Source organism: Adiantum capillus-veneris, chromosome 2, assembly GCF_014529385.1.
Source record: "Adiantum capillus-veneris isolate H3 chromosome 2, ASM1452938v2, whole genome shotgun sequence".
Lineage (NCBI taxonomy): Eukaryota > Viridiplantae > Streptophyta > Polypodiopsida > Polypodiales > Pteridaceae > Adiantum > Adiantum capillus-veneris.
The window spans coordinates 126,918,520-126,943,606 of record NC_140932.1 but is presented as its reverse complement, the minus strand read 5'-3'; the positions used below and the strand labels follow the sequence as shown (position 1 = coordinate 126,943,606).

Genomic DNA, 25,087 nt, shown 5'->3' with positions numbered 1-25,087 from the left:
CCAGAGTCCTTGAGGTTCTTGATATCCTTGCCAGGAAGCCCAAGGTATTCAGCTTTAAGCTAATTGGGGTGGTAACCGATGTTGAGGTTAGAGATGGCAGTAGCAGTAGTTGCTGTGTTACGCCCCCAGACATCAGGATGGGCGCATGAGCTATGTCCTGCCAAGTGTGAACATGGCCCTTTGGTAAGGATGGTTAAGGATTCATATAAAATAGACTGTCATGGGGGTGTGTATACATGTGTATGAGAGATGAAGGCGGTGGAGCTGTACATCTAATGGATGTGAAACTATATGTGCAGGAGAGTACCTAACTAGCTTGCCAAAATACAGGATTCTATGAATTTTTAAAAAATACTTGCACTCACTGATAGTCTCTCTTGAGCAATGCTGTTTGCAGTGTTGCTGCTTTTTATGAAGGTTGCATTTTTTATTTACAGTAGTGCTTTTTGCAAGAAAAGCCTTTTAGACTCTCATTTAGTTTTGATGGTGTATCGCCTTGTAAAGTTGTGTCTTTGCGAGGTAAGTAAGCCTCAAGAAATTCATCTTCATGAGATTCAAGACAGCTTTTTTGTTTTTGTGATGTGGCTTTTCTTTATTGTAGGGAGGGGTCGCCATGTATGTTGCAACTAGGGGCCTATACAAAATGAAACCTCCAACAGTTATAGTCCCAAAGTGCATCAAAGAGACAGTTGAAAAGCTATTCGAAGTTTATAAACAACTGGATGGCTCAGAACTAAAGCATAATCTTATAGGTTTGGATGTAGGTATGCCCACCATATCCTTGAAGAGCTTTCAAGAAGTACCTGGAATTTTCTTATCCCTTCTCTTTATTATTGCAGGTTGGAGAGACATACGACATGGGCAAAGGCCTCAGGGCTAAGGCATTCAAGACATACCATGTTATACCAAGCCAGGTTTGTGAACTGATCACACTAATTACGTTTGTTGGAATAATATTGGGGGTCATTTCAAACATGGAGGTCTTTTCTAGGGCTACCTTATCTATTCAGTGAGACACAAGCTTAAAGCTGAATACCTTGGGCTTCCTGGCAAGGATATCAAGAACCTCAAGGACTCTGGTGTTGAGGTACAATTAAATGTCTTTAGTTATCTCACAGCCGGATTTAAATTTAGTTATCTCACAGCCGGATTTAAATTTAACTAGCCGGATTTAGTCTCTTACAAACTAAAATATCAAAGAAAGTTTACCTGTCAATATGTCATGTCAAATGTATACCTAACTCTCTTCTTCACTAAAGCTTGTTTTAGAAAGACAAAAAGTGATGTGGACATAAAAAAATTATCCTCTTTTGTTCAGTTCTTCAGAAAAAAAGAATCATCAATAAAATTCAACTTCCATGAATGTTGATACAAGCATCAACATGACCAAAGGTACCTGCCATTTTCTTTGTAGATTGGTGTAATGTTTTTCTAAACAAGCCTTACTAAAGAAGCGAGACCTCTTGTAGGTACAAGATGGCAGATGTTGATTTCTGACCTTTTACTAGGGATGACCCTCCCCTTTTGTGAGGGTCCTTTGTACAAGCTTTATTTCTCTGTCAGTTAACTCAATTCTACTTTTCTCCAAAAAATAAACGAGGCCTAAAATTGATGACTGTTTTCTTGTGAAGGGTTAAAAAAACATCTTGTTGTATGACATCCTAGAATGTGCATGAATTCCTTGTCATTTTTTAATGTGTGTGTGTGTGTGTGTGTGTGTGTATATATATATATATATATATATATATATATATATATATATGTGTGTGTGTGTGTGTGTGTGTGTGTGTGTGTGTGCGCGTGTGCGTGCGCGTGCACATATGTGTTTGTACATGTGAACCATTATTTTTTTTTTCAAGTTTCTTTTGTATATGTATGTATACATGTCAATTTATACAAAGGACATGAAAGGGAACTTGAAAAAATACCCATCAAAATTTGTTTATACTATACCTGTCAACTTTAGGCCTTGTCAGAGTCAATTTCTGTACCTTTGATGTGAATTATATTATTAAATGATTGAAATTTTCTTTGATATTTAGTTTGCAAACGATTCTTTTCATTTAAGAGTCTTGTACGAGTCCATTTCATTAAATTGTTTTAAAATGTCGAAGTGACCAGTGTTAGGATTTGACAGGCAACTCAAAATGTCAAAAGACAGGTATGTAAGAAGTATGCCCTTCTGGATAGAAGGGAAAAATTTAACATTGCCCTTCCAATGACAGAAGAGTAAAAAATGTCCCCTTACACAACACAAAAAACTTAAAAAATAAGCATTTTTCAGCACTACCAAATACTTGTTCAAGACAAAGGCCAGCAAGGAGTCGTAGCAACATTCATTTGTACAAATGCAAATTGAACATCAAGGCATCCATTTTCCATACATAAGGAACAAACTGTGCCACATCTAGACATATTTAAAATAAGGCTTAGGCATACCTTGCTAATGGAAGGTACTATGAAAGCAGATTACCAAATGGCTTGCTAATTAATTCGGATTTCTCAGCTCTTTGTTTCTATCGAAAAGCGTAGATGACCACACCAATAATCAGCAGGAAGACCACCACAACCACGACCACAATACCTGCTTCAGGCTGAAGCTTAATAGGGGGCAGCAGACTGAGAGCCTGAGAAGAGTCTGAAGGTTGCTCGCAAGTCTCTGCGAGTCTTCGTGTTGTCAAAAGACCTTCCGACTCTCTCATGCGTTGACGTAGCAAATCCCAGATTTCTTTCCCCTCTTTTGATGCAGTTCCTTTGCTGTGTGTGGGGATGAAGTTGGCCCCTTATGACCATCGACACTCGATATCTTTCCAAATCCCTACAGACACCTACACAGAGAGGCTAGGAGCAAGAGTTACACTCGCGGTGCTCGTGCCATGGCTCTGGAGTCTGGCTCGTTCAAAATTTTGGGTGAGCACTGAGTCGCCCATTTCCATTAGGTTAAGTTAGAACTTAACAATGGCCACTGGCCCATTTTCCATTAGAATTTAGGAAATTACCAAATTATGAATGGCTTAACCACACACCCCAATCCTCCTCATCTACTTTTAATTCCTGTCAATATGTAAAATACGAATGTGTATGCAAAAGTCTCCACTCCTACCTTTGGTGGGCCTTGACCTCAGTTCAAGTCCAGGAAGGGCTCTCCTAAGGGTTGCCCTTCTAATAACAGGAGAGTGGGATTAGCATCCTTCCATGAGGATGGGCATATTTTGCCTTCTCCCTTCAAAACACCGGTGTTGCCTCAAAGTGGCCTTCATACGAAGGGCTCAAGAGTCAAAGAAGGGAAGAAGGGCGTCAAATCCTAACACTGAAAGTGACCTATCACCTTGTTTTTCTCAACACATGATGATGTTATTCTCATTCTTCAACCATCTCTCTCTCTCTCTCTCTCTCTCTCTCTCTCTCTCTCTCTCTCTTTGCATTTTGGCCTATAGAAGGCGATAGTGGGGTGAGTGGATTTTTGGTGCAAATTGTGGACCGTGGATGCAAGTAGATCGGATGGAGGACACATGTACAATCTTCTTGTTTTTTAATATTTTTTTAAGGTTTTTGTAAAAAGATGTTGACATTTGTGTACCTCTTTCTTTAAAGAGGACCCTTGAAAATTGGGTCACACACAATCTTTTCGTCCTTTCCTTTAAGAGCATGCCAATCAATTTCATAAAAAGAGTTCTTTCATTTAAGAGCATGGGCTCCATTTCAACCGATTGGCTCGATTCCATTTCATAAAAAGGCCTTTCATTTGAGAGCATGGGCCCCATAAGTGGACATGCCCCTAAAGAGGGATAAACATCTAATATAGTAAAGTTCCAGCTAATGAGCATCGTTGCTTGAGTAGTGGGACGGTTAGGCTGATGTACCTTTAGTTGATTAGCGGGCACCATGGTTCAGCCCTCATGTGCAGCTGAACTTCTTTTGGCTCAGGTTCGTCCCTGCCTATTAGTCTACAAAACTTTTACACGACATTTTTGAAAAGCTGCCATAGCTATGCAATGGGTGCACCGCGACCACTAATGAAAACTGCTGCTAATAGCGCTTCAAATCATCTCTCGATTGCATCATCTTGCGCTCCAAAATTTGAATCGCACAACAAGATCTATGGATTTTATTCTTGGTGTCCTTAATATGGTGCGTTTACCCTATGCCAATCGATTGACTTGTTTTTGGCATGCAAAGGCCATAGGGGGCTGGTGGAGAAAGCGTGCAAATTTGGAGCCGTTGGTTTTCGATGGTGAGGATGAGTGCCACGTGTATGCAGAGGCATTAAACTTAGGGTTTTTCTAATTGCAAGTTCCTTTTGGGCCAGGCCGATGCAGGCATGCTTCCTCTGCAACATGTCGATGAAGGCAGGCTCTGCTTTTATGAAGGAGGGTGAGGTGATCTTTTCCGCGTGCTGGTATGCTCGTGTGCGGCATCTTTCACGGCGTATGCTACACACAGCTACAAGAGGCGTGGCTTGTTATTTGTTACATCGCATGCTGCGCATTGAATGCCTCATGGGATAATATCTTATGCCGTGGTGGGCGATGCTGCTTCCAACCTCACATCCAGTGCCCAACTCAACACCAACTTCACAATTGCAAGCTCTGACTACTGGCTGTAGACTTCCCTCATCAACATCCTCGTCTCCCCAAATGCTACCTTCCAGCTTAAATTTAGAAACCTGCCCGGCTAATCAAACGCCCATAGCCTCGGGATCGTCCACTTGGTAAGCTCTACCCTTGTCTAGTATACCTACAGAGACAATTACCCCGGCCAGTACGATAACCTTGGCGGCATCTCCACATCTCGTCATCTCTGTAGTTAGGTGGACCAAATGGATCCAATTTTCTTGTCTGGCACACCTCCACCACTATAGAACATGTTCAAACCATGGAACTCAAAAATAATGGCAACTTTGTCTTGCTCGACGCCTCAAATGATGTTGTTTGGCAATCCTTTGATCACCCCTCATATACCCTACTCTCCACTCAAAAGCTGCCTGTCGGAAAAAGATTGCTGAATTCTGCAAGGAATGGGTTTCCCTCTATAGGGAGGAGTGTCTTGGCTATGGAAGCTCACAAGCTTGTCACTATGTTAATTATGAGAGTTCTGAGCCTTACTGGGAGCTAAGGCCATCAAGCAACAACACAGAGCTTGCTTATGCAGAGATTGCTAATGCTAGCATATCCATATTTGACATAGATGGTAACATATTGGGAAGTAGAGGGAATACCAACAACGGTGGTGGTGGGGGGCCCTTCATATTGTAGAGATTTCTTCTTGGCTTAGATGGGAACATGAGGCTGTTTCAAAATGATAATTCCAGCTCAAAGTGGGTTTCTCAAATGCAAGTGATTGAAGAGGCTTGTGCTCTTCTAAACGATTGTGGGTCATATGGGCTATGTATCTTGGGGCAAGGTTGCACATGCGCACGCACATTCAAACTTCTCGCAACTCTCAACGGATGTGTGTCGCCAAGAGGCCTTGTTTGCAACACCAGCACAATAATGATTTTTTGAAAATTACGTCAGCTTCCTACTTTGCGATAGAAATTTCCTCAAATATAGTTAGTGGCTTATCTCTAGATGAATGCAACGCTTTATGTACCAAGAACAACTCTTGTTTGGGGTTCTTCTATGGTAATCTAGAGGCATAGTTTTTTTTTTTTTTTTTTTTTTGGGGTGGAAAGATCATCTCTATAAATGTCTTGGACATCTCCATGTTGCTGAACTGCCAGGTATCTACATTTTCACATAATAAAAGTAGATGATCGTGTCACGTTCTTGTGTTAATAAGGTGGTTGAGGAGCCTTTATAGGGCTGTTATGGACAAATAATGGGTGGTAGTGTTTGAATTTGGTACATTCATTTGTGCATGTGTGTTTTAATCTCTCCTATAATCCGTAAGTAAGTTCAGACCTTATGAAGGTATAATAAAAGCTACTTGCTATGTAGCTTCTTATGTGACTTGTTAAGTAGTTTCATTTTTGATACCTTAATGCAGTTTGAGAAGATTCTCCTTGTTTTAGTCTTTGTATTGGGTGTATGCGTTCAAGTTGTGGTGATTGTATTCTACATAGGTTTGTGGTGGTTTGTAAGGCATAAAATGGAAGTGGCTCATGCAAAAGAGGAAGCATTTTTGTTGGAAGCGGTACCGAGGCTACCACCGAGGTATTCCTACAGGGAACTCAAGAATTCAATAGAGAACTTCACACACAGGATGGGAGGTGGGTCATTTGGGTCGGTCTATGAAGGAATCCTTGCTGATGGGACCAAAATCATAGTAAAACAATTGGAAGGCATTAGCTAGGGCAAGAAAGAGTTCCATGTGGAGGTGGCCACCATTGGGATGGTTAGGCACCTGAATTTGGTGAGGCTCAGGGGGTTTTTCTTGGAGAGGCACCACAGGCTTCTCGTGTATGAGCACATTGGCAGAGGGTCTCTAGATGCGCTTTTGTTTCCTAAAGAGGGCTCAAAGTATACAAAACTCTCTTGGGTAGAGAGGCTTGCCATTGCTATAGGTGTGGCAAGGGGCTTAGCTTACATTCATGAGGGTAATTCTGATTGCATCATACATTGTGACATAAAACCTGAGAACATTCTTGTGGATGATGATGGAGTTGCAAAGCTATCGGATTTGGGTTGGCAGAGTTATGAGTCGGCAACAGGATGTTGTGGAGATGATTGCGCGGGGCACAAGAGGTTATATGGCACCAGCGTGGCTAAGAACGGTGGGTCATATAATAGAAAAGTAGTTGTATACAGCTATGGAGTTACACTGTTGGAGTTGCTATCGGGGCGGTGAAATTTTGAGGGTATGTCGGAGTCAAGATGGGGATATATGCCAAAATGGGCACTCTATAATATGACATCAAGAGGCGAGGGTAGGGCAAAGGAAATATTGGATGAGGCCATAGTAGAGGAAAAGGATCGCTCAGCAAAACGAGCCTTGATGGTGGCATTTTGGTGCTTGCAAGAGGATCCCACCCTGCAGCCTGCCATGAGCCGTGTGGTGCAAATGCTATAGGGTCTTGTGGATGTATCCCTACCACCACCGCCACTAATTCCGTCCCCTGCTAGCGAAGCTTATGTATCTTTGCAGTTCTCGGCCAAGGCCTTTGAAATGCATAGGTTTGCCAGCAGTGAGGTCACAATACCCTTTCTTCGTTGGGCCTCATGATTCTTCTTTGGCTCAACCGTTACATCCACATCAACCTCACCTGCTGTCGCCTCTTTGGTTTACTGATGACCTTAGTGTTTGCATGCAGTCGATTAAAAGAATCACCCATCAGGTAAATACGGATCTACAACTGATTCATCAACCCTCTAATTGTGATTAGAGGACCTAATTTTCAGATAAGGTTGTTCTAAAAATTAGCAAGGTTTTGGTACTCTTCAGTATTACCATATTTGATGCAATAGTTTTCCAAGAGAACTGCAGTCCTATTAACGATGTTTGCAAGATTATCAAGCATTGTGTATATGGGAAGCTAGGGGATGCCGTAACTATTGGAATTTTTCCAAACTAGTAACATGCAGAAAGCTTTGCTTTGAACCACCAAACAAAGTTTTGTAGTGTTGACCTTGATATTTGAAATGGGTTTATAGCACCAAGGTTGTACCATATATATGCTTGTTTGACAAACTCAGCTCTTGTGCTATTGGATAGTAAGCATAATTGGATTGTGACAGCACACTAGCACACTTCAATAAATAAGGGATAATCAGCATGTAAATATATATAAAAATTTTAATCGAAGATTTTCCTTTTTGATCCATGGGGCAAGAAATGAAGCATATTGTTGTATTTTAATGCTTGTGATACTGGACGAAGGTATGTTGAGCTCCTGTATAGGTGCATACTTGGAAGTCCTCTGTCCAATGTCACGCTCATCTTTATGGTCTAGATGGGTGCCAGCCTTGCATGATAGTATCTTACACGGATCGATCCCCTTGCACACATGGGTTGTCCCATTAGGGATCAACGGCCCCAGATCATGTCCCATTCTCCAAAGGGGCAAAAAATGACGTCCCTAGTTTACCCCTAGTTCACCGTCCTCGCGTCCCACAAAAGTGGTCCTGGATGCGAAAGCCTTCCACCGGCTATTGCATGTCACATGTCCATGTTTGAATGGCAAGAGTACACTACTCTAGTTTACTCTCTAGTTCCCCCTAGTTTAAGTGGTGATCCGACAGTGGAGATCGAACTTGCACTGCACCTAAATTTTGGTACATAATTTCTTCTTTTCCCCTCTACAACCTTTCAAAATGTTTGTTGTAAAAAAATAAATTCTACAAACAACCCTCATCTACTTTTGCATTACATTTCCTTAGCAGGCCATCGTGATTCTTCACCTTGTTTTGCTCTCCCTTCGGCACATAAATCACACTTTCCTTCCTTTTCTTTTCTTTTATAGGTTAGCTGTTCTTAGACACAAATTTCTCAATTATCTAACTTTAGCAAGCACATTTTTGGACTACATAAAGGAGTCCTTAGTGAAGGGTGGATTTTTGGGTGCAAATCTAGACCATTGGAAAAAGCTTGTCGATTAATGCCACATGTCAAGCTAATGATAATTTTAAATTATTTTTTATAGGGCCTTGTGAGAGGTGTTGACATTTGTGTATCTCTTTGTCTTTACAGAGGGGCATTGAGTTTTGTGTCAAACATTAAATTTTATGCCTTTAAAATATATTGTAATGTAAATAGTTTATTGTTATCCTTTTTGGCTTGCCAAAGGCCTTAGTGCACTATGGGTGAAGGTAGTTCAATTTTCCTTGCTTGATAAGTGTCCCCAATTGCTTGACAAGTGTCTCCAAAGAGCCTTAAAAGTTTGTGTGAATGAAAGAAATCATGTATTTAAAATGCCATTTTCTAAAGTTGGATTCACCTTTTTGGATTAAAAAGTGTATTCATAAGAGTTCTATCCCATGATGTAATTGATAAAGGATCCTTTTTTATTTAAAGACTTCATAAAGATTTATTTTATTAATTTGTTTTATTATTTTTATATTTATTAAATTTATATTTTTTAATAAAAAAAATAATTTTTTTGTTTCATTATTTTTATTTTACTTTCTTCTCTTTTTTTTTTGCTTCAAAATGTAGATGTGCAATATGCACCTTTCACAATATTTGAGTGGAGCCCTTCATAATATACAAACCATTTGTGATTATATATGTATATAATAGATAATATAATTTTATATTAAAACATTTCAAAAATTTCATGAGATTGTAGGCACGTATTTAGACTTACACTCTCTCATCTCTCCTTAACTTAGCAGGACTTTGTGCCTCCTCACCTTGTTTCAAAAAAACATAATATTGTATTGTGACACTACATGTTTAAAAATAATAGTGTCACTTTCTATTTTTCTCAAAGAAGCTTTTTTTTAAGGAATTTCTTGTCAATAGCCTTATCTAGGCCATAGTGAATTTTCACCTTGTTTGAATATATTCCAAAGAGTATGCATTAGTTGGAATAAAGTAATACTTTACCAATTCCATTTTCCTATAGAGTGGTCAATTTATTCTCTTATAGCATGTCCATGAGTTGTACAAAGCACCTAGGAGGATGTCGATAATGCTCATTCACTTTTTTACCGGCCCCATAAATGTTTCCATGCTTGTTTGCTTGTTTAGTATAAGTTGAAGTAGCCTCAAGGGTTGTAGAAAAAGCTTATTGTTTTGATATATCAAGGGAACTCAGCCTATGATCAATGATGTTTATCCTCACATTATTGATCACTAGTATGTGACCCGCGCATTGCCGCGGTGGCTAAGAGCAAACCTAGCTTTTTGGTATCCACATGGAGTATCCACTTTTTTAATATCCACATTGAGTATCACCATTTTGAATTCACATCTTATCTCCTCAAGCTTTGAGGTCTCTTTGGATTGCTCTTTTGACATTAAAAATTTCCCCTCTTCTTCTTTTTTCTCTTATTGTTGTATGGAATCTCTCTCTCTCTCTCTCTCTCTCTCTCTCTCTCTCTCTCTCTCTCTCTCTCCCCCCCCCCCCCCCCCCCCCCCCCCCCCCCCCCCCCCACGTACCCATACACACATGAACATATCCCCTTATTTGTAATCCACATCATGGCAACAATCTGGCTCATCTCCCACACTCTTTGGTGCGAGATAAGGCATTAGTGTGCTGAGCCCCTTAGTTTATGCACAATATGCCCTTGGAAGTCTGAAAGTCTCTTATCAGCTCAAAAATGTATGTGATATGTTTCATTTGGCTACATAGATCATACTTGATATTTGAAGAGACAATATGATCTCTCTCTTCCTCTCTCTCTCTAAACTAAGTGCGATAGATTGGTTCTCTCAATTTTCTTTTGAGTTACACGTCTTGACTTGATGACTTGTTGTTGATAGACCTATAGGGTCTCTTGCAATTTTTTAACGAAAGAAAAGAACTCTCTTCTCTCTTTGTCTCTCCCTCGTTTTGTGGTATGGCCATGCAATAGAACTATGCGTCTACTTGTGCAAAAGTTAGGATACTGGATTGTGATTAAAAAAGAAAGAGGAGGCAAAAGGCCCAAGATTCTTGAACAATGGAGTGTCATCATCCTTGGATTTTATTTTTTTTGGGTGGCTTTAAGTTTTAGATCCCAAGAGGTGATCATCTCTAGAATGATCTACTGTAGATAGCAGATATTGTAGTAGAACATCAAGTTGAAGTTGAGGTATGAATAGGGATTTTTAAATCTATAATAGTATCAAAAAATGCATGGTATTGTTGTTGTAGGTATAGTAAAAGAGCCTTTAGCAGGTTCCATGGGAGATGTAGCACGAAGGTTTCAGAATGGTGTTTTCAACCCTTGATACATTGGTTCCACATACGCCTCCCAAAGCCTTTGGTGAAACAAAGCTTCAACCTTCTCTATCTATCTAATCTCTCTCTCTCTCTCTCTCTCTCTCTCTCTCTCTCTCTCTAGTGGTGTCCATGGACTTATATTTAGCCTCTCCAAGGCTCTTTCTTCTTTGCTTCAATTTTTGTATTTGGTGAAATATCTAGATTTTGTGAGTAAAGTTTGTCCATGGTGCTATTATGCCGCTCCAACCCTTCTCACTCTAGCCTTTACTGTTTTCTTTTTTGGTGTTCTGGTGGGTGTCGGCATCCTACTTGGCTTCAATGACACTCTAGGCATGTAAATAAGGGTATGCCAATAGTATATCCCTAGCTCTTTGGTGTGCCAGAGAAGACATTGCCCAAGTGTGATGGGAGAGAGGAGAGGTGTGAAGGTAAGCAGCACCTTCAAAAATCAAGAAAAACCATTACAAAATAGTTGAAATTGGTATGAATCTATAGAAACAATAAATCAAATTGATTGGTAGCTGAAAGGTACAATCTCTGGAGGGGCTCTCAGGGAATTAAAGAATGAGTGTTGTGCATTCTTGTGGTGATGCTAGCAATTGACTTCCTTGAAGACTTAATCCAATAGGTTAAAGGCTTACCTCTTCTGTAATTATCATTGTTGACTACTTGCCGTTTATTGATGTTGTTGCTACATCGAGTACTCACAACACAATGCTTTCCAAAAGCATTTTTAAAATAAGAACACCCCTTGAATTAACCTCTCTTGCAGAATAGATCACGCATCTCCATCTCTGGAAAAGGCAGAGGTGCAAAGCATGGACGCACCTAGCTTACTCTCTCTCTCTCTCTCTCTCTCTCTCTCTCTCTCCACATACACAGACGACCCCTTACACCCACACACACCTTAATGAAATTCTTTCTCTATCTCCCTATCTCTCTCTCCCATCACACACTCACGACTTCATACCCACACACACATCAATAAAATTCTCTCTCTCTCTCTCTCTCTCTCTCTCTACTCAATTGGCAATACACTTTGGCTACATATTCAAGCTAGCTAAGTGAAGAGCTGCATCCCGTGGGTAAACAAAGGGAGCTGACATGATGACATGTCACTCACCCTATTGCACGCTGCCAAGCCAAAAAATAGGGTAGCTGACAATATGATGACCAGCCCTACCACTCTCGACACCAGTGAATGTCCATTTCCCACCCCTAGGATTGCTTGCTCGACTCACACAGGATGGATCACCTACATGAGCACTGGCTAGGCTCACGAGAGAGAGCACCTAGTGTCTGGATGGTTCCTACCTAAGCTATTGCTCTTTACAATCCGACTTAATGCCACATCTCTCTGTCTTTGTCTCTCTCTTTCTCCAGGAAGGCCACAGAATTGCATCAGCTTCTCCAAGCTTCTGCTACCATAAATTGACTACGCGTGTGCACACATTCGAGAGGTGCTCTATTGTTTTACGTGTGGCATGGCTAAGAGCTTGAGAATTCCATAAAGAAATAGAATAGATAGATTTACTTTAAAATTATTTCGATCAAGGAAAAAAGATTTGGCACTCTTTTTAAGACCTCTCTTTCTCTCTCTCTCTCTCTCTCTCTCTCTCTCTCTCACACACACACACACACACACACACACACACACACACACACACACACACACCCACCTATGCACATACGCATGTGCACCCTCCATTTTAAGGCTACTCAAGATCCATATTGGATTAAAATTGGAGTTTAGTGTATTAATTGAAAAATCAATTGAAAAATCTTAGCTAGATTCCAAGTTTTCCTGAAGTAAACTCACAAAATTTTGCTAGTGTCCATAAGAACAATTTATTACATTCTTAACTTTTATGGGCATTGGCTTTCCAAAAGCAAAATTGAGCCACCCTTCAATTGGCTTTCAAAAGGAAAAGTAGAGGCAAACCTTCTTTTTATTTTTACTCGATAGGTCGAGTGTTGAAAGTTCAAAAGGTTCACAAATCCAAGCTTCATAACAATGAGACATTTTGTAAGATTTTCTTTCAAGTGAAGCAGTGAATGACACATGGATGCTTTCTCCTTCTTCAAAAAATTTACGCTGCTTCATATATAGTATAGATGAATGTGGGTCAAAAGGCTGACAATATTTTGGAGTATAGTAGCATACTACCTGCAAACAAATAACTTACAACTTTTAGCATTCACAAGACAAATGCCAAAAGGTGTTTGAATAGAGGGGATGAAAGTGTGTGGACAAAGACAACATACAAAAGTGCTATGATTGAATTTGTGTGAAGAGAGGCAATGCAAGTGTGTAAACAAAGAATAATTTATGTAATTTTTGCATCTAGGGTTTGATAACGCAAAGTTTGTATAACAAAGAAGTTCCCTCTCTCTCTCTCTCTCTCTCTCTCTCTCTCTTTACACACACACACACACACACACACACACACACACACACACACACACACACACACACACACACACACACAATTTGCATGAGTCCTTTCTCTTGCTTCACTACATAAATTGATAGAAAGAGCATGGCTTAGATTCAATAAAACCCTTTGTCTTCACCTTTACATCTCAATTCTCCCATCCATTATATGATCACACAAGCAGCTGTCACAATAATAACACATGTTTGAACGCTCAGCAAAAGGTAAGATACGGTTGGCTAAAATTACACTAAACTCCATGGTTTGGGATGAGTGGTTAAAATATCCTCTTAGGGGTAGGCCAAAATGGGATACAAAAATATCTTACGATGTGGTAGAAACTGCACTAGCAAATATAACCGTTCAGAAAATCCACGCTTCATTAAATGTTCCACATAATAATAATGTGTCCCTAAGCCCAGGGCTTCCTTTACCATCACCAGACAGATATTGTTCCTGAAGTGTTCTCGACACCAAAGGGTCACTCAAGTCACTCTATTTTGATATGTCCACCATTTTGTCTGCGCAACCAAAGTTCCTAATAGAGGGAATAGAAGACACTCATAACGGAGTATGGTGTTTCTCCTGATGGACTCATTTGACTGCTGTAGATGAGAAATGGTTATTGCTAATACCTGATCTTGATTATAAGTCATAGATCATAAAGTATAAGACACAGCTTAAGACAAATTATTGAAGAAACTTGTAAATTGTTGATTTAAACTCTTAAAAATTGCTCAAGTCTGTTACAGTGCACTCTGAAGTATAATACGCTTGTCTCATATAGACCCACATAGCAACCTCTACCTAGTGACTATCCGTACAAAAAGCCCACATTACTTGCCAACTCTTACTGGTATCCCATAACACATTAACTCACCTTTGTTTTCTCGACATATGTTTCTCCTAGAAACTTACCCAATTGGCCGTCCTACCTATAATAGTCTCTCTTGAAATGTTGGTACTATGAGTATTTTTTCTGCAACCATCCAGATTTGGAGACTATACCTCATAAGATTTTTTTTGAGCCGTGCATCGACTTAAGCAAAAATAGCTTGATATGTTCAAGTGGCTATTGTTACAAAATTACTATTTTTCAAGATCTTCACTGCTCGCAGTAAAATAAGGGGTGATTCTTTGAAGCCTATTTTTAAAAATTATTCATGCTATTTTTCCTGCTGTCCAAAAACCCTAACTTTCAACTAAATATACTGCCTTACTTTATTAACACCTATATAGCTTTACTACTTGTTTTAACCCTCTGCAAACATAAAAACTACACGTACATCTTCTCTGTCGCACGTTACCCTCTGCACAAGAATTGAGTGTTCACAAGTACGCGGCTACAACGCTCACGATTCGGCACACACTATGCTCTTCTGGATCTTGCGCTAATGAAATCCCAGAAGACATGGGATTCATGAGCTACCTCAATTGCGGGAAATTCTGGAAGAATGCTTGCGATAAAAAGAGATCTGCAAATTTTGGGTCCCATCAACTACGGTCGGGCATCGTTTTCTATAAAACCCTCATAGATTTGGAACAGGTGAGTACTACACTCACTTAGCATTTTTGTTCTGTGTTTTTAGCCTGTGCGTTCAAACTTTCAAGTTGTTGCGACTGGAATATGCCTAAGGGAAAGGAAAAAATTGTGGTGGAGTCGTCTTCTCCGAGTCTATAGGTTATTTAATTTTTGTATATGATCTAGTGGTGTTCTTCACTTATCTAGCATTTAAGATAGGGCTGGGTTGGTTTGGTTGAGATGTAGTGATAAACCTAAGTTGATAGTACTCTGAGTATTTATAACTCCAGCTAGCTAGACTGATGGAATGGTATGCTCTGAGTCTGGGATGTTTTTGTGCTAAAATCTCTAAAAAATGAGAAATCTCACTTTTGTATGATTACTGGGTACTGAGGTGCTACCAGATCTTGAAAACAATCTTTGAAGATGAAAAGCATCACATACCCTAATGATGTCTAGTTTTCTTTTTGAGCTTGGAATACATTTGCTGACATTTATCACATACCCGAAAGATATCTAGTTTTTTTACTACACTAGCTTGATTGGTTGCTCACCATTTGCATCTTGAAAGTATTGCTGACATGTGGTAGCTTGGTATATCTAGCCTGTTTATGGTTTAGTTTCCCTGCTTTAAAATGATCTAAGCTTTGCTCTATTGAACTTGCCCTTAAATGCTCTCATTTAAAATCATAAGTTAGAAGTAGGATTATTGCATTACAAATATACTCGCATGATGCTGTTTAGAAAGGATACAAAACCTGATACATCCAGGTAGGGACTAGATATTTAAAATGGGTACTCTCTAGCTTGAGAGTTGGTCTTTGGACTATGCTTTTGTTGGTCTCTGGCTTTTTAGATGTACTTTTACTAATCTTTGGTTATTACTGTTCTGGTTTTGGCTTAATGCTTCTCTTGGGCTTAGATTTGCCCGGTTGGTCTCGTTGTGATTCAGAGTATAGGACTTTGGCCCACACCATCAAAACATACTTTATAATTCTTTTGCTTTTTTGGTTTCCATACCGAGAAAAATAAATCTGCTGCTCCTTTTTAATATCTGGTAACAGATGATGAAATTGGTTTTGATATTATTCTTTTTTTAGCAGGGAATAAAACAAGATATGTTACTGACTTTGTGAAAAAATATCTCGGCCATGACATATGAAGAGAGACAGCTGTAAATGAGGATGTCATTTGAGATGATTAAATCTGTTCTTAACTCAAGTAGGGGTAAATTTCAAAAAAATCCAAACATATGGGTTGGCACTCCTCTGGTCGTTCTGTTGGTTATCGGAGTCCTGTACCTTACTGTGTCGTTTTTCGTTAAAGACATCACCATAGAATGTTCTTTTTAAAAAAATCAGATAGGTTATGGCTTTACTTTCTCTAAAATGCTACAGAGGCCTTTAGGCTCTGTGTTTGAAATAAAATCTAGGTCTGACTTTGTTTATGTGTAACCGGCTTTCCTCAATCACTTCAGGAGGTTTTTTAAAATAGAATAATTGTTAAAAATTGATGCCTACTATAGGGTGTATGTCTCGAGCTAGCTTGTGCTTGCTCCTATGGGGTAAAAAAACTCCCCGATCTATATAAAGACTGATTTAGAAATATTTAAACATAGTTTTGATTGAGATAACCTCTTTAAACACTTTAAACTTATAATAGGTAGTGGGATGTTTTGAAAAATCTCGAACTGTTTTGATAAATGGTAGCATTTATTATGGAAATCTCACTCTCTATGAAAGATATGCTAAAACCAAAGGACTATTTTATAGTAAGAAATTGGCTTAAAAAAACATGATTTGTAAATAGGGGTAAAAAAATCTCATTCTTTCTTCAAAAAATGAAATACACGTTGAGAATTGTTTATTTTATTTTATTGTGACATGGATAACAAATGGGATGTCCATGCATCACTTGTACACAGTAACAATAGCTAACCGAGCGTTTTCTTGTTTACTATGGGTGAAGGTGAGGGCTACCTTCTTTGATAAAAACATACTGTATATGTGGTTGTGCACATGAGGCTTATCTTTTACCTTGAAGCAGCATCACTCCAGACTTAGGGATTACTTTCTCCCATGTTATACTTTGTTTTCATCACTGCCTTGTACAAAATTTATTCTAAACAACAAATAAATTATTGTACAAATCCATTGTATTTGTCTAGAATTATTGGTCTGTGAATATGTAGTGTTTGTTTGCATTTATGTATCTATTTATAACTGCTCTACACATGTGTATGCACACACGTGTCACTTTCATGTGTGGATTACTATTGTGATAATGGATACTTGCTGATATTTAACACTACATGGACGGTAGGATAAGTTAAAAAGGTTTTAAGTAAGATATGGATAACAATTGATAGGTTCATTGACACATGTAATACATATTCAAAGGTAATGAATCTATTGTTTTGTTTATATGGATGCATGTGAGGACTCTATCTTTACTTAGGATCCTTTTGGCTTTACTAATATCCATCATTGTCGAATTTGACCTCTTTCAATTCAAAATAATTTATTCTTGACTATCTTATATACAAAACACTAGAATGACACCTCATTCTCACTATGATGTACAAAAATGAATCAAAGACTGAGTTGTTTTTTGTGCTAATTATTGTCCATTGTATAAAGCCAACTGTCGTTTGAACTACTATGTTCTTTTGTGTATAAGTATAAGTCTAAAAATAGCAACCCCCCCCCCCCCCCCCCCCCAAAAACCACACACACACACACACAAAAAAAAAAACTCAAAATTGGGTTATAGATTTTGGAGCTAGTTTCCATGTGACACCTCACAACTCTCTACTTATGCACATACACATGGCATAATGAAGCTTGATGGTGCTTATGAGCTTGAGATACACAATGTTGGAGACATTAAGCTAGTTCTACATAATGGCATGGAGTTTATACTCATGAATGTTAGACATCTCCCCAAGTTAGCAAAGAGTTTGATATTTTTTGATAATCTTGACAACTTGGGTTACACAACAAAATTTGGAAATGGTTTGTGGATAATCAAGAAGGAAAACCTTGTTATTCTCAAAGGTCAAAAGAATGTAACACTTTATTTTATATTTGTATTGTGTGTAAAAGAGGATTGTATATCCATAGCCAAGTTGCCATCTATGGAGTTGTGGTATAGATGGCTAGGTCATATGAGCCAAAAGGGAATGAAAACATTGGAAGGTTTATGTTACTTACTTGCATTAACTTTTTTTGACATTTCTATGTGTGAACATTGCATCTATGGAAAACAAAGTAGGAACACTTCATTGCCATCATTGAATAGGAAGCATTTCCAACCACTAGAGATTGTTCACGGTGACATGTGTGGTCCTATGTCGACCAAGTGTCTAGGGAGAGCTAGCTTGTTTGTGACCTTTATAGACAATTATACCGGTAAGGTGTGGGATTATCCTTTGCATCATAAAAATAAAGTCTTCTATACTTTCCAGAGATTCATAGCACTTCTAGAGAATCAATCTGGCATGAAGCTAAAACGCTTGAGGATTGATAATGGTGGATATTACATCTCCAAGGAGTTTGATGATTTCTGTAGCAAGAGAGGTATTAAGAGGCATCTTACTATTCCTTACACATCTAATCCAAATGGAGTTACAAAAAGAATGAATCTAATGAATCAGGAGTGAGTCACATTTATGCTATAAACGTGACTCAAGTTTTTTGGGCAAAGGCAATACTAACTGTAGTTCACATCATTAATCAATTGTCTAGTACTCCATTGAATTATACAATTCTAGAGTGGTTGTGGTACAAAAAGAAGCCACACTATGATAATTTTCATGTCTTTGGATGTAAAGAATATGCACATGTGTCAAAGGATGTTAAAAAAAAAAGCTAGACCCAAAGGTTGTAGATGGAGAAATGGGATATTGTCTCTTACATCCATAATCTCATAAAGTCATTCATAGTTCACAGTTATCTGCAACAAATCAAAGATGCACAAGAAGCTTATCAAAGAGGTTGAGTACAAAAAAGTCACATTCAAGGACATTGCCTCAGATTCAATACAAATTTAGAAGACTAGTGATATACCTTCCACTACAGTGCTCCACTTGACAAGACTAAGAGTAGTAGTTAATGAGAAAATCTAGTAGATCCTCGCATCCACCTAAGCAATCCCAAGGTATGAATATGTTATGTTGATTGAATATGATGAGCCATCTTGTTGCAAAGAATCCATATAGATATATGACAAGGTCAAATGGGTGCAAGCCATGCAATTAGAGTATCACATCATTGTCACTAATGAGGCATGGGACTTAGTTGAGTTGCTAAAAGGCAATCATGCCTTACCTTGGCTTTACAAGAAGAAGGTTACATTTGAGGATCTCAATCTTATGTACAAGGCTAATTTGGTTACTAAGGGGTCCAAGAAACATAAGGGAGTTGATTTTGATAAAATCTTTTTGCCTGTGGTCAAGATAGTTATACTATAGTTCTTAGACTAGTAGCCAATAGCACTTTTGAAAAGTTTTGGTCACTCTTTTAACTATGTCTTTTGAGCCTTCCCTTGGTGATAGAGCACCCATTGATGGTTAGTGACACACATAAGTCCCTTGGGGCCTTATGGTGCTACCAATGGAGTTTGGTTGGGTTCGAAAATGTTTTTGTTGCCTTGGTGCAAAATGACCCTTTAAGTGCACTTAGGTTGAAATTGGTGGTTTATGGACAACCCACATTTGTGATCCAATCACATATTTTTGATATGAACTTGACCATATGAAGCTTCTAGTGGTGTCAAATCCCCATTTGGATCAAATGTTTTAAAAAGCAATCATAACCATTGGCATCATGGAAGTTGACCTAATTTGAGATTTGACTCTAGGAGCTTGTTATCCACTTGATTATGAGCCCATTGATCTTTTGGCAAGATTTGAAGCCCTACATCTCCCCCTATGACCCACTTGCTACCCTCAAAATCAGATGAATTAGACGGAAGCACTTCCACTATGTTGACAAATTCCTTTCCATTATTGTTTGGGCTGTTGGGACAATCCTTTGGGAAATTCCCTTCCTTTATCCCACACTCTATAAAATACACAATAGGTGGCACCAAGTTCTTTTTGGTGATGGACATTTATTTTTTCAATGATATGGAGCTCCACAATTGTGGCACCCTTTGTCATCTGATACGGCTATTTCTTATCCATAAGAGGTCTCGCCTCAAGACTTACAATGAAATACATAGGAGTAGCCTTTGATGCTACATAATATCTTGGTTCGACCATAGGCATTTGTTGAGGTACGTACCATCCTTCTCCCATAGACAAAGTTGAGATACTTTCCTCATATGCTATCACAAGAATAAAGCTTGCTCCTCTACTTGCTCCTTAGATTGCACAAGTTTGATTGCAACAACATCACTACCAAGTAAGGTAGATTTTTGACCTAAGACAAGCTAAAGCCTTTCCATGCCCATCGTTGACTTTGGCATTTGAACCATGCTAGGAGGATATCTACATAAATGTTTTCCTTATGGTCTCAATGGAACGTATTGCATAGCTCCATAATATTTTGGCTTGTAATAGATTTCATGGGTCTCATGGTTAGCCCATTTACCCTCAACAACACACTATTTCTGTTGCTTTGGATGAAAAGGAATCCCAAACCCTGAGTGAAAATTTTTGACTGGCCCCTAAGACGAGCGATGCGGATGACTCCCTCCTCTTCCTGAAGCCTGTCGTCAGATAGTTAAGAAGGCTCTAGAGATTGAAGAAACCATTGTCGTTGCCTCAGGGTCAAAGTGCAATATTGAGAAATCTAGTCTTATCTCACTTTCTGAAAATGACTCGTTCAACCCATCCTTTTGGATGGGAGAGATTGTGTCAAAAGGCAAGATCTTTCGACATCTAGGATCCCCTTTGGGGGTTGTTTGGAGGTGATAACAACATACAAGTGCCCACCTAGCCAAGGCGCCGTTGAGTCAGCCGGCCAAAGTTTTGATGTGGTCACATTATTTTTCCGATGTTTAATACATCAAACCCTGTAAAAGTCTAATGACAATCGCCTATGTCAAGTCTGAGTCAAAGATGTAATTTTTTCAATGATGTATGTAAAGGTCCATGAGAAGTTGGCCGTCGGCCACTTTAGAAAGCCCTAGGTATATAATACACTAAGGTTAGTGGGAAAGGGAGATTATTTTTTGAAGATAAGGGACTACTGCGTTACGTACAGAGAGCTGCCTCTTTGCTCCAACTTGTAATCATCGCTTCTGTGGCTACGGTAATCCAAATTCAGTTTTGTTTCTTGCATTGTGTTCCTCTTACTCTGCTCTTCCATTCACGTGTAAGCATTCAAGATTCGGTGACGGTTTCAGACGCATCCGTTTAGGCCTTAAATCGTTGTTTTGAGTGTTTATATGCGTATTTTATGTTGTTTTGACCCTAGGAGAGGCTTTAGGGACCTAAAAACGACCCTTTAGGATCATTCGTTTACTGTTTTTGCGTACTGTGGGACGAACGATCGCGATCGTTGTACCTCTCCAGAATGCTGTAACAGTGATAGGATATGTTCCTGATAGTCCCCTGTAGCTTCCCTTCAAGTTTCGTGCGATTCCGATATGATTTGCATGGTGAACGGACGTGATGACTGTAGAGCTGTGTAGAAGGACATAAGCAGATTATTTGGCTTTCGTGCGTTTGATTTGCTTGTAGATTTAGTAGTTGCATCTCTTCGAGTTCACTTCATTAGGATTGACACCCTAGTGAGTTTCCATGCCTCATCCGAGTCGCTTCCCCTGTATTGATAAATTTATGTTGATGCTTGAGAGCTATGCTATGGACGTCCGTCGCGGCGACCCGCAAACAGGGGTCGATGTAACTCACAAGCAAAGGTTCCAGTGGGTCTTGGACAAGGTTAGGTAGAATATGAGAAGATGGGAGTATATGCTACTTCCCCTCTCAAGCTGGGTCAAGGTGATTATCTCCTTTTTTATCCCTTACATTTCCTTCATTGACCCGCTCCTCAAGATCGTCAAATGTAATTGGAAGGAGTTTTTAAAACAGGTGAAAGGTTATTGCCATAAAATATAATATCTCACTTTACCAAATGACCTATCTCAACAAGGGACCAAAAGGAGAAATGGTTGCATCTCAATAGGGGTCCAAAAGTCTACCAAAGAGCAATGCGCAATAAGTGCTTCTAGACTTACCTCAATAGGGGACCAAGAGGAGAGATGGTCACATCTCAATAGGGATCCAAATGGAGGTAGTATACCAAAGAGAAACGTGCATCTAATGGAGCTTAAATGACTTTTAGGGTACCCAGAACCAATTTCCAGAGACCAAAAAAGTCACAAATTCTTGACTTTTTAGAGACTTGGACCAGGGGCAAAAAGGGATTGTGTGCACTAAGCCAAGGTGTTCTTATCTAGGACCATCTTGAGAGTATTGAGTGAGGCTTAAACATGACAACTCATCCATCGTTGGGGTTTCCCACTCAACTCAGAGCTATACCACCTACACAAACAACCAGAAATAGTGCAACACCTATAACAAGAGGGTTGAGACAAGACCATGAGGCTTATCAATCATATCAAGCCAAAACTCAAGGCATGGCTCATGGATATTTGTCAAGTGATCATGTAGCTCACTAGAATCCAAACCAATCAACAAAGATGCGGGAGTTTGGAAGAGAAAAAGTGGAAATTGCTGGAGACTTAGAGGAGAAGCATCCTCTAATCAACAAACCAAACGTGAGATTCATCAAAGCCAATGAATCCATGAGAGTGCTTACAGATTACACTCATGAGGGCTTATACAAATTCACAAATGGGGAGCCATACATCTTCTACAGGGGTGTAGAGCCCAATGCCAGGGAGTTGACCACCCATAAGAACCTCTATGCATTCACATATACGGATGCCCACGGAGTTCAAGTTTTGATGGTAGATAAGTATGGACGTGAGTACAAACTTGTCAATCCAATTGACTTAGAATGATACACATACAATGGTACACCAATCTCCACTTACTTTCAGCCAAAAATGATGCCAGAGTACACATCAGAGAGGATTCCACCAGGATTTTCTCTGAGAAGAGAGGAAAGAACGGGATCCGACTGTGCAAGAGATCACAAATTGGTTGGATTGGTGACTGAACCACATCGATTAAGACCATATCAATTGGCCAAATGTGTCAAGAAGAAGTATGATGGGTTAAGGGATCCATACGTACATGCATCCTTGTTCAAACAAGTGTTAAGAGCTGAACAAGTATTTTATTTTCATACACAGTATGAGGGATTTGGCTTAACCTTGGAAGGGATAGCATTGAATTGGTTCCAACCGTTGGACAAAAATGCCTTCTCAAACGTTGAACAACTGTTGCAAGAATTTGTTGTGGAGTTCTCTAAAAGGGGAATCAAGCATAACACAGTGTCCCAAATCTATGCATTCAAGCAAAAAGAAGATGAGAGAGTGAAGGAAGCATCGCTACGCTTCAAACAATATATAGAGAGATGTCCGAAACGCGAGTTACCACAGGATGAAAGATTATCAATTCTCTTCATAGAGGGTTTGATAAATGAAACTCTCAAGAAAGATTTGCACTTAAAAGGATGTATTTCCTTTGAACAAGTCACGAGAGAAGCGTTATACCTAGAGCCACTCGACAGACCCCCTAGGCTGTCAAAAGATCCAACACTCCCTGATGGTCCGCAGAGGCACTACCGCTTGGAGCGTGATTGCTTGTGCTACCACCTGGTGTCATCAACCGCAGAAAGGCAAAGCCACTGGAGCTATTCATTTTAGAGCTCTGTGAACCCAAATCGAAGCCAATGTTTATAGGGTTCTGAGAGTGATTATCCTCCTTAGACCTTTGAGCCATATGCTGGTGAAGATCCTTTGCGAGGTTTTTGTGCATTTTTTTTTGTCGTTCATTCAACCTCGCATCTGCCTAGCTACGCAGGGTGAGGTTTAGATAGATGATACCTTTCGCCGTCCGCTTTCTAGAAACAGTGGGCCATTTTGTGATGGGTCGGTATGTAAGAGCCCTATTGAAGGCCTGGATAGGGACCTTGGGCGTGCCAGTAAGGTCACACCACTGGCTATAGGCCGCGTACGCTGTCTTTAATGCGAGCTCGGTGGAGGCCATTTCAACAAGATGCTGATGCACCCAAGAGTGCATAGCTATATACCTCAAGGATTGCCTCCTCAGAGTGTCCTTGTTGGGCAATCTAGGTGCCCATTTGAGAGCAATTTTTTCATTCATAAGCGACCTTTTGTCTTTTACCACCCCCTTTATATGGTTACAATACAAAAGGGGGAGGGAGGACACGAGAGGCTTTGAGTATGAAGGCACTGGGGCCTCCGCCAGGAGGACACTTGGAAAAGGGGCTGGTATAGACCCACACTCCCCTTTTCCCCTAATAGGACCCTCCCCAACTGGAGTAGGGGTATGTGTATGGTAATAGACCATAAGTGTACACTATCAGTATATATTAAATAGTAACATGAGTCAAGAGGAGGCTATGACTATTAGGGTGAGGGCCCCACTGGTTTATCAAAAGGTTGATAAGACAAGAGGAGGATGAGGAATTTGACCGATTGGAAGACTGAGACACCTATGAGAAACCGAGCAACAATGAGAATTAGGGGGTTATATGGTATGGAAAAGCTCAGTTTACCCCCACCAAACATGATTCGTTTCACAATACGCCCTGAGTGGTCAGGTACGTTGGAATAATAGTCGTCGTCACTAGAACTTTCACGAACTCAACCTCCCGAACAAAGAGATGCACATATACGATAGCAAGGCATGCGAGAAGAAGGAAGCTCCACATATCCTGAACAGCGAGCTGGCGGGTCCTTTCCGGAGTGGTAGACGCCTGGGCCTTCTCATCACTCGAAACCCACTTATAGGACACGACAATCGGAATGGAGGCCCATTTGAAAAGTCTGATAAGGCCTTCCGGGACAGCTTGTCTGGCCCACCATACAACGGGTGCAACATCCGGGCGACTCACAACCTGGCCCCACACCTTGTTACCCACTTCAGTGATGAGCTTCTGGCGCTTTGTATCACTAAGGGAGGTGGGCCCACCTTTCTTATTCTTAATGACCTTGTTTAGGATAGCAAACATTTGATGGACAATGTTGATAGTGGCCTGGTCCATAATATACTTAAAGACATCGAGTAACCCAAAGAGCTGGACCATTGATTGAAAGAAGGAAACCATATGAGAGATCCCTCCATTCGTAGATTGAACAAGACCACCGAGATAGGATTGGGGACGATGAACCCACGTGATAGTTGGTGGCGCTGTGGGTTGTTCTGGATGAGGTACG

General features: G+C 39.9%; 1 protein-coding gene and 2 pseudogenes across 1 annotated transcript; all 3 read left to right on the top strand.

The window, feature by feature from the left end:
- Positions 1-411: 411 nt before the first annotated feature.
- Positions 412-1,165, top strand: LOC147463576 (tRNase Z TRZ1-like). The gene is made up of 4 exons (XM_086489653.1): positions 412-519; positions 602-760; positions 840-914; positions 992-1,165. Exons 1-4 carry the CDS (start codon positions 412-414, stop codon positions 1,163-1,165), a joined length of 516 nt encoding a protein of 171 aa, XP_086345779.1.
- A 3,121-nt stretch (positions 1,166-4,286) lies between these two features.
- On the top strand, positions 4,287-5,676 carry LOC147463575 (G-type lectin S-receptor-like serine/threonine-protein kinase At5g35370; annotated as a pseudogene).
- A 306-nt stretch (positions 5,677-5,982) lies between these two features.
- LOC147463574 (G-type lectin S-receptor-like serine/threonine-protein kinase SD2-5 pseudogene) lies at positions 5,983-7,230 on the top strand (annotated as a pseudogene).
- The last annotated feature ends 17,857 nt before the right edge of the window (positions 7,231-25,087 follow it).